The following is a 9,101-nucleotide window of genomic DNA, read 5'->3' on the forward strand; positions in this document are numbered from 1 at the left end:
CTCTCCAGGGGGCAGTGGCAGGAGCGGGGCTGGCGTCCTGCTGCTGGTCCCGTCCCGGGGCTGCGGTGACAAGGGGGGGGGGTCGGATCCTGCCCCTTCCAAAGAGCCTGGATCGAGCAGGTCCCGGTGCACCGGGTCCCGGGACCGAGCAGGGACTGGTGTCCCCTGGTGCCGGGTGGACTGGTACCGGGAAGGTCCCGGTGCATCAGTTCCTGGTACCGAGGAGGTCCCGGTGCATCGGTTCCCGGTGCCCAGCAGGTCCCGGTGCATCGGTTCCCGGTACCTCCCGGGGCCGAGCAGGGCTCTACCGAGCGGCTCCCGGTGCCGCCCGTGCCTGCCGGTGCCGAAGCCCCTCCCGGTGCCGGCGGCGCGCAGAGCCCGGGGCGGAGCGGGGGGGCGGAGCGGGAGCCCCGGGGCGGGCTGGACCGGGCCGGGCCGAGCCGAGCCGGGATTAACCGGCGGCGTTGGGGCCGAACCCACGGAGGGGCCCCGGGACGGCGGCGGCGGTGCCCGGTCCCGTAGGCGCAGCCCCGGGCGGGCGGCCCGGCGGGACCATGCCGGTGATGAAGGGGTTGCTGGCTCCGCAGAACACCTTCCTGGACACCATCGCCACCCGCTTCGATGGCACACGTAGGGCTGCGCCCCGGGACGGCGACGGGGAGGGGGGGGGGGGGCGCGGGCAGCGGCAGGCGTTTGGGAAGCGGCGGGGGGCGCCCGGGGCACCGGAGCCCCCCGGGGCGCATCGGGACGCGACTCTCCGCGCTCTCCATCCCCCGGACGGCTTCGGTTCTCCGGCGCCGTGAAGCCCCCGAGGTGACCGGGAGGGTCCCGTGCCGCGCTGCCGGTGCTTCTGGAGGGTCCCGGTCCCGCTCAGCACCAGGGACAGAGGCGCGGCCGGCGGTGCTGGGCGCACCGGGAGGGGTCCCCGGGGTGAGAGACGCACGGGGGTCCCCGGGGGGAGAGACCCCACCCGGGCACCCCCAGCACGGTCAGCACCGGGCCTGGAGCAGTCCGGGGAGGGGAGCAAGGGGCTGGGTGCTGCCCTGAGCAGCCCCCGGAGCTGGGTCTCGGTGCCAGGGGATGGCTCGGTGGCACAGCGCGTGCTTGTCACACTCATGGCACACGGCACTGCAGCCACCAGCATGGCCCCTGGGGACCCCAGGGTTGCCCCAGCCAGCTCCATGCTGGGCACCGGTTCCTTGCTGCTGGAGCTCAGGTGCTGAGCAGGGCCCTGCCCACCACGAGGGAGCAAAGCGTCCTGTGTGCTTGGAGCTACAGCCCTGGAAAAGGTGGGCACTGGTAGCTGTGTGTGGGACGGGGGCCCAACGCTGTCGGTTTTGGGGCCACTTCCCACAGCTGGAGGTGCTGGAGCATCCCCGGGAGCTGGGCTCCTCCCCGTGTCCGTGCCCCCGTGCTGGGGCCAGCAGGGATTAAAGCCCTGGCACGTTGGAGAGGGGATTATGCGGGGGTGCCACGTGCCAGCTTCCGGCAGCACCACGCAGCCACCCGGGGACGGGGCTGTGTTCGGCGCTGACCTCACGCCTCCCCAAATTCACCTGGGCCTCCCCCAAATCACCTGGGCCTCCCCAAATCACCTTGTGGTGCTGGGAGGGATGAAGGTGATGCTCGGAGCCTGGGGTGTGCCGACACCAGGGGGTTACACGGAGGGTGGCTGAGAGCATCCTGCTTTCATCCTGCATCCTGACGGCACCCTGCTTCCGACGGGCACTTTTAAATAGCGGCCGGCTTTGCGGGTTTGATGCGTCTCTTATCGGCTTTATCTGCCATGGAGAGGGGCTTTAGCCACGGCGATACGTGGTGAGAATTAACCCTGCCTCTCCCACGCAGCCGCTGGGCCCCTCATCCAGGGGAGCTGGCTGCTGCCGCAGGGGCTGTGCCCCCCTTCACCGCAAAGCCAATCCCAAATGCAAGCCATGCCAGCCCCTTTTCTTTTTTTCTTTCCCCCCCCCCCTTTTTCTAATACCACACCCTGGACACCGCGGTAATCCTGGCTCCCCAGAGCCAAAATCTGGCCTTAGTCACAGCTCCCAGTTATTTTTGCTTCTCCAAGCTAATCCTGGGTCGAGCTGTGCCTCCCATCACACCAGAGCTGTGTGCAGCTCCCAGCCCAGGCTGCGGGGTCCTGGCACCCCCGCTTCCTTGCCACCCTTGCACACCCTTCCTGGGGCTAAAGCACAAAACCATCTGCCCAGCTGGCACTGAGCCCACAGCCCCACTGGCAGAGCCCCCGCCTGGCCCAGGGCTGGCAAAAGCTTTCCTGGGTGATGCCTCCAGGGAGGCTGCGAGCTCCGGGGTGCTGTGACACGAGGGTGCTGCGTTTCCCCTGCACCTCTTGCCCTGGCTTAGCCCCGATTCGGGGCTCGGTGGCGTTGCTCACGGAGCCAGGAGCTGTGTCGGAGTCTTTCCCCTTCCAGCCCAGCGGGGACCTCCAGGTCCTGGGGGTGGCAGGGCAGGGGGACGAGCTCATTTTTGGGATCCCCCGGCTTGGATAAGGGATCAGCCCCAGTTCACAGCATGGGGCATGGTCCTCCACAGCTCTGCTAGCCCACAGGGTGAGCAGGGGGGCATGGGGCAAGCCTCTCTGGTGGCCATGGGTCCCCTGGTACAGATGGAGCGGGGTCTGTGGGCAGGATGGAGACCCGGCTCCTCTTTCCACGTGGACCCATGGATGGAGTGGGATTTCTGTGCTCCCCCTTGGGCTGCAGGGCCCATGCGTGCAGCCCCGAGCCCTCAGGGGTCGCCGTGTCTCCTTTCAGACAGCAACTTCATCCTGGCCAACGCTCAGCTCCGCCGCGGCTTCCCCATCGTCTACTGCTCCGACGGCTTCTGCGAGCTGACCGGCTTCGCCCGCACCGAGGTGATGCAGCAGAAGTGCAGCTGCCGCTTCCTCTGTGGGGCCGACACCAGCGAGGCCGTCCTGCAGCGCGTCGAGAAGGTGCTGGAGAGCAAGCAGGAGTGCCAGACCGAGGTCTGCTTCTACAAGAAGGGTGGTGAGTGGCGCTGGGGACCTGTGGGAGGCTCCTGGTGGGGCTCGGCCCCGTGCCGGGCAGCGCAGGGGCTCTCCTGCCTTCCCTCTCCTCTCCTCTCTCCCGCCCAGGAGCGGCGTTCTGGTGCCTGCTGGACATCATGCCCATCAGGAATGAGAAGGGGGAGGTGGTGCTCTTCCTCTTCTCCTTCAAGGATATCACGGAGAGCCGGGGCAAGAGCCACCCGGGCGACAAGAAGGAGGGTGAGCTGTGGCTGTGGGATGGGGACGGGGAGCAGGGAGCACCAGCAGCGCGTGCAGGGGGCACGTGGAGAAGGGGTTCCCAGCCCCAGCCTGGTTTTGTGTCCCGGCTCGGTGGTGCCACCCACGCGAGGAGGGGTCCCCAGCTCCCCTCTGTTGCTCCAGGACAACGTCTCATCGTTGCAGAGAAGCAGAGGAGCAAGAAGCCCAGGAGCTCGCACCTGCGGGCGGCGCGGCGGCAGGGCCGCACGGTGCTGCACCGGCTCAGCACCCAGTTCGCCCGGCGCGACCGCAGCGAGATGAAAATCAACCGGGTAAGGAGCCGGGGGCTGCGAGCACAGCCTGCTCCCCCCAGGAGGCTCTCCCCGTGCCATGCATCCCGCTGCCCCCCGAGGCACCGAAACGCCCTCGGCCCTGAGGCTGCAGCAGGTCCTGACGGTGGTGCCGTGGGACAAGCAGAGCTTTTGGCAGCTTTTGGGAGCTCCTCCTCTTCTCGTGGATCAGTTGTGTTGAAACCCAGCTGCTCAGGCTCCGGCAGGGCCATGCTTGCCCCAGGGGAGCGCCGTTAGCAGGAGCAGCGGTGTCCCCACGGCACCATCCCCGTTCCAGCCTCTCCTGGGGCTGTGGGGCTCTGGCACGGGGTCCCCACGGCACAGTCAGGAGAGGCCGAGCCTCAGAGGATGGGGTTGGGAGGGCACCAAAGCTATCGCTGCCCATGCAGAGGGTGCTGGTGGGCTCTGCCCCCAACCTCATCTGCACCTGAGAGCGTTCTGGGCAGCTGCTGGCGCTGCTGGTGGATTCCTGCTAATGGCATTAGCACGACATTAATTAATTAATGGGCTGTAAGCGAGTGCTCTGTGCCTGCCTTTGTGGGTGACCTCAGCACAGCCTGCACCGTGGCATCGGGGCGGTCAGCCGGGGGCACCCCAGACCCGCAGGAACCAGGGGGATGGGGGCTGCAGCGCGGGGCCGTCCCCGTGCCACCGCCGCCGTTTGCTCCCCCAGAACGTGTTTGAGAGCAAGCCGTCCGTCCCCGAGTACAAAGTGGCCTCGGTGCAGAAGGCCCGCTTCATCCTGCTCCACTGCAGCGTCTTCAAGGCCCTGTGGGACTGGCTGATCCTCCTGGCCACCTTCTACGTGGCCGTCACCGTCCCCTACAACGTCTGCTTCACCGGCACGGAGGACAGCCCCTCGGCCGCCCGCAGCACCATCGTCAGCGACATCGCGGTGGAGATGCTCTTCATCCTGGGTAGGGATGCTCAGCACGGGGCTGAGCACCCATGGGGGCACGAGGATGCTCCCGGATGGGACCGGGGTCGGTCCCCGTCCCCCCAGCCCGGCTGCCCCGGCCGTAGCGGGGTGCTCAGGGCTGTTTTGCTCTCCCCGGGGCAGATATTGCCCTGAATTTCCGGACGACGTACGTGAGCCACTCGGGCCAGGTGGTGTACGAGCCCCGCTCCATCTGCATCCACTACGTGGCCACCTGGTTCTTCGTCGACCTGATCGCCGCCCTGCCCTTCGACCTGCTCTACGTCTTCAATGTCACCGTGGTGAGCGCCGGGGGTCCTGCCGTAGGAACCCACTGCTCCCGGGTCTGCCTGGGAGCCAGCTCGGGGAGCGGGGGAAAAACGGAGACCACAGCTCTCGGGGGAAGCCTCCTGAAAAAGGAAAACGACCTCGGCCAAGCCCGGGGTGCAGCTGGGCTGGGCAGGGAGCGGTGCCCTGAGAGGGGAGGCCACGGTGCGAGAGCACAAGCAGCAGTTGCCTAAAAATGCTGACAAGGAACTGAGGCTGCAGCTGGCAGGAGGGATCCTCTGGGCTGAAGGCAGCCGAGCTGAGCTGCCCAGGGATTTTCTCCATTGTCCCTGTCCCAGCAGGGTCTGAGCCCAGCGTCTGCTATGGCTCAGCTCCTGCCCCATGCCCCTGCCTGGTCCCATCTCCCTGGGCTCCTCCTCATACCTGGTGCGGTGCTGGGAAGAGATACACGGACAGAGAAAGAGATTTGGGCACGGTGGGAGTGCCCAGGGGAGCTCAGCACCGCTGCGCATCCGACCCAGCCCAAGCCAGGGTGTCTGGCTCTTTGTCCAGGATCCTCAAGGATCCATTTTTTGAGGATCCACTTCATCCATGCTCAGGGAGGGAGCGCTGCCCAGCCTGTCCCGTAGCCGTGGCGGGTGGCGAAGGGTCCCTGCCCCGGTGGGGGAGGCTGCTGGGGGTCCCCTCCCTGACCCTACCGCCGGGTTCACCCCGGTGCCCTGCTCCCCAGACCTCGCTGGTTCACCTGCTGAAGACGGTGCGGCTGCTGCGGCTGCTGCGGCTGCTGCAGAAGCTGGAGCGCTACTCGCAGTACAGCGCCATGGTGCTGACGCTGCTCACCTCCATGTTCGCCCTGCTGGCCCACTGGATGGCCTGCGTCTGGTACGTCATCGGCCGCACGGAGATGGAGAGCAACGACCCGCTCACCTGGGACATCGGTGAGCGCCGGGGTCCCCGCTGACGGCGGCATTGGAGGGGGGGCGTGCAGCATTTTTGGGTGGCTCCCGACCCTGAAGCGAGATCGGGAGATCGGGGAGGGGATGGGGGCCGTGCCGAGCACCGGCGCTGACCCCCGGCTGTGCTTGGCAGGCTGGCTGCACGAGCTGGGCAAGAGGCTGGAGGCTCCCTACATCAACAGCTCGGTGGGGGGCCCCTCCATCCGCAGCGCCTACATCGCCTCCCTCTACTTCACCCTCAGCAGCCTGACCAGCGTGGGCTTCGGCAACGTCTGCGCCAACACCGACGCCGAGAAAATCTTCTCCATCTGCACCATGCTCATCGGGGGTGAGGCGGGGACGCGGGGACCCCGGGCAGGGAACCGTGGCGGAAAAAGGTGGTGGGGTTGGGGGAGAAGCCCCTTTTTGGCACGCTTCGTCCCCGTGTGGCCGTGTGGGTGCTGGTCCTTCCCTGGGTCTGACACTGCCCTCCCGGCCCCCAGCGCTGATGCACGCCGTCGTCTTCGGCAACGTCACGGCCATCATCCAGCGCATGTACTCCCGCCGCTCGCTCTACCACACCCGCATGAAGGACCTCAAGGACTTCATCCGCGTCCACCGCCTGCCCCAGCAGCTCAAGCAGAGGTTGCTGGAGTACTTCCAGACCACCTGGTCGGTGAACAACGGCATCGACGCCAACGAGGTCGGTAGGAGGGTTTGGGCAGGGCTGGAGCAGCCTCCTCGCTGCCCCCCGCCCTGCTCACGGAGCTGGTGGTGATGGAGGGGGGGGGGTGTGCAAGCGTGCACGTTTGCTTGTGTCCGTGCCCTGCTGCTGGAGGGCTCAGAGCCAGGACTGGGGCAGGTTCCTGGCAGCACGGGGAGCGGGGACGTGCAGATAGAGCAGAGGCAGCCTTAAATCATCCGGAGCTGGGCTGGATTTACCACCCAGAGCTGCTGAGCGGCGAGCTGCTCCATCGTGCCGGGGCTGGAAGCCCTCCGGCAGCTCCGGGCACCACCGGCACGCCGGCTCCTTCTCCCTGCAGCTGCTGCACGACTTCCCCGACGAGCTGCGTGCCGATGTGGCCATGCACCTGAACAAGGACATCCTGCAGCTGCCCGTCTTCCAGACGGCCAGCCGGGGCTGCCTGCGCTCCCTCTCGCTGCACATCAAGACCTCGTTCTGCGCCCCCGGCGAGTACCTCCTGCGCCAGGGCGACGCGCTGCAGGCCAACTACTTCGTCTGCTCCGGCTCCCTCGAGGTGCTGAAGGACAACGTGGTCCTGGCCATCCTGGGTGAGGGTTGCCCCCCCCCGAGTCCTCCCGGAGCACCTCGTGCCGCTCGCACGAGGTGGGGGCTCACCCTATAGCCCATAGCCCACCCTTGTCCTGCAGGCAAGGGGGATTTGATCGGCGCCGAGCTGCCCGGCGAGGAGCGGGTGATGAAGAGCAAGGCGGACGTGAAGGCGCTGACCTACTGCGACCTGCAGCACGTGGGGCTGGGGGGGCTGCGCGAGGTGCTGCGGCTCTACCCCGAGTACGCCGCCAAGTTCACGGCCGACATCCGCCGGGACCTGACCTTCAACCTGCGGGAGGGCGGCGGGGTGGAGGTGGGTGCGTGGCCTCCCTCCCAGGCCCCTTCCCGACCTCGCGTCCCCAGCGCCGGGGATTTATCCGCTCCGTGGTCCCGAGGCTCTGGGGTTGGGGAGGGGGCTTTGGCTCTGCCCCCCCCCGAGCTGTGCACGTACGTCCCGGCTTCTCTCAGCTCCATGCAACCCATGGAGGTTGCAGGCAAAAGCGTTCACAGCGCAGGAGGCTTGGGAACGGGGCTCTAAAGGATTTGGGGACCCCCCAGGGAAGGCAGCCAGGGCGTGCACCCCCTCCCCAGCACGCTGGGGGCTGCGGGGGGGGCGTTGTGCTGCAGAAATAGCTCCGCACCGCTGGCACGGAGCAGCCGGGGTCCTCCCCAGGGGGGCACCCACCGCCCCCAGGACCTTTACAGGCAGGGAGGGGGCTCCCTAAATCCTAAACGGCCTCACCCGGAGCTTGGGAGAGGCGTAAATAGGTGTAAAAAGGCCGGGGGGGGGGGGAACTGGGGGGGGGGGGCTGCGCACCAAGGTGGGCACGTTCCGGGCACGGGGGCCGCTGGTGGCTGCTCCCCACATACCAGGGGCCCCGCTGAAGGAGGGGGGGGTCAGGCAGAGATTTTGGGGTCGAGGGGGCTGCTGACACCCCCCCCCCCCGTACCCGCAGCCTCGCCCGGACAGTGGTGGCAGCCCGGAGAAGCCCCTTCCCTCCATCCTGGAGGATGAGGAAGGGCAGGATGAGGTCTTCCAGTGCTCGCCCACCGCCCACCGCCCGCTTCTGTCCCCCCCCAGGAGCAGCCCCGCACGCCGGGGGGGGCCGGGGACCCCCTCGGTGCAGCTCCCAGGGGTGGGGGGCAGCAGGGCCAAGAAGCCCCCCAAGCTCCTCATCCCCTCCCTGCACGCCCCCAAACCCCCCGAGCTCGGCCCCAGGTAAGGCCGGGGGGTCTCGGGAGGGTGGAGGGGGGCAAAATGGGGGGGGGGCGAGGACCCATCCTCAGCCCTTCCCCACCCCAGAGTGGTGGACGGGATCGAGGATGCTGGGGGGCCCTGGGAAGCCCAAAACTTCACATGCAGCGCACCGAGGGGCTCCCCCCTGCCAGGTACAGAATGGGGGGGAACGGGGTTTTGGGGGGGGTCCCAAGGGGGGGTCCCCAATGACCTGCGGTGTTTTCCCAGCAGGGTGCAGGGAGGGAGGCCCGGTGCTGGCAGTGGAGGCAGAGGAGGCGAAGGGGAGCGTCCTGAGGCTCAGCGCCGAGGTGCGGAGGGACCGGGGCTGTGGAGGGGGGGGGGGGAATTTTATTTTGGATTCATATTTTTTTTAAATTATTTTTTATTTTCATGTTTAATTTTTTTTCAATATTTATTTTTTTATTTCTTATTTACTATTTTTAATTTTCATCCTTCTATTTTTTAATTTTTAAAATTTTTAATCTTTATTTTTTTTTATTTTTAATTTCCTAATTTTTATTTTTAATTTTTCACTTTATTTTTATTTTTTAATTTATTATTTCAGTTATTTTATTTTTTATTTCAATTCTCTACTTCTTATCCCTAATTTTTTATTTTTTTAATTTTTATTTCTTAATTTTTATTTTTAAATGTCATTTTTCACTTTTTAGTTTCAATTTTTATTTTTATTTCATTTCCTCATTTTTATGTTTAATTTTTATTCTTTAAATTTCTTATTTCAATTTTAATAGTTTATTTTATTTGTATTTATTTTCATTTTTCTTTTCTTTTCTTTTCTTTTCTTTTCTTTTCTTTTCTTTTCTTTTCTTTTCTTTTCTTTTCTTTTCTTTT

The 9,101-nt window shown here is 64.8% G+C and overlaps 1 protein-coding gene across 1 annotated transcript; it reads left to right on the forward strand.

The window, feature by feature from the left end:
- Positions 1-554: 554 nt before the first annotated feature.
- On the forward strand, positions 555-8,235 carry KCNH4 (potassium voltage-gated channel subfamily H member 4; the record flags this gene model as incomplete). Its single annotated transcript, XM_082778982.1, has 12 exons — positions 555-630; positions 2,778-3,011; positions 3,119-3,250; positions 3,434-3,561; positions 4,253-4,496; positions 4,640-4,797; positions 5,514-5,721; positions 5,873-6,067; positions 6,222-6,421; positions 6,762-7,011; positions 7,111-7,325; positions 7,954-8,235. 12 exons carry the CDS (start codon positions 555-557, stop codon positions 8,233-8,235), a joined length of 2,322 nt encoding a protein of 773 aa, XP_082635108.1.
- Positions 8,236-9,101: the final 866 nt, after the last annotated feature.

This window comes from Aythya marila, assembly GCF_965140915.1.
Source record: "Aythya marila genome assembly, chromosome: 25".
In the NCBI taxonomy this organism is placed as follows: domain Eukaryota; kingdom Metazoa; phylum Chordata; class Aves; order Anseriformes; family Anatidae; genus Aythya; species Aythya marila.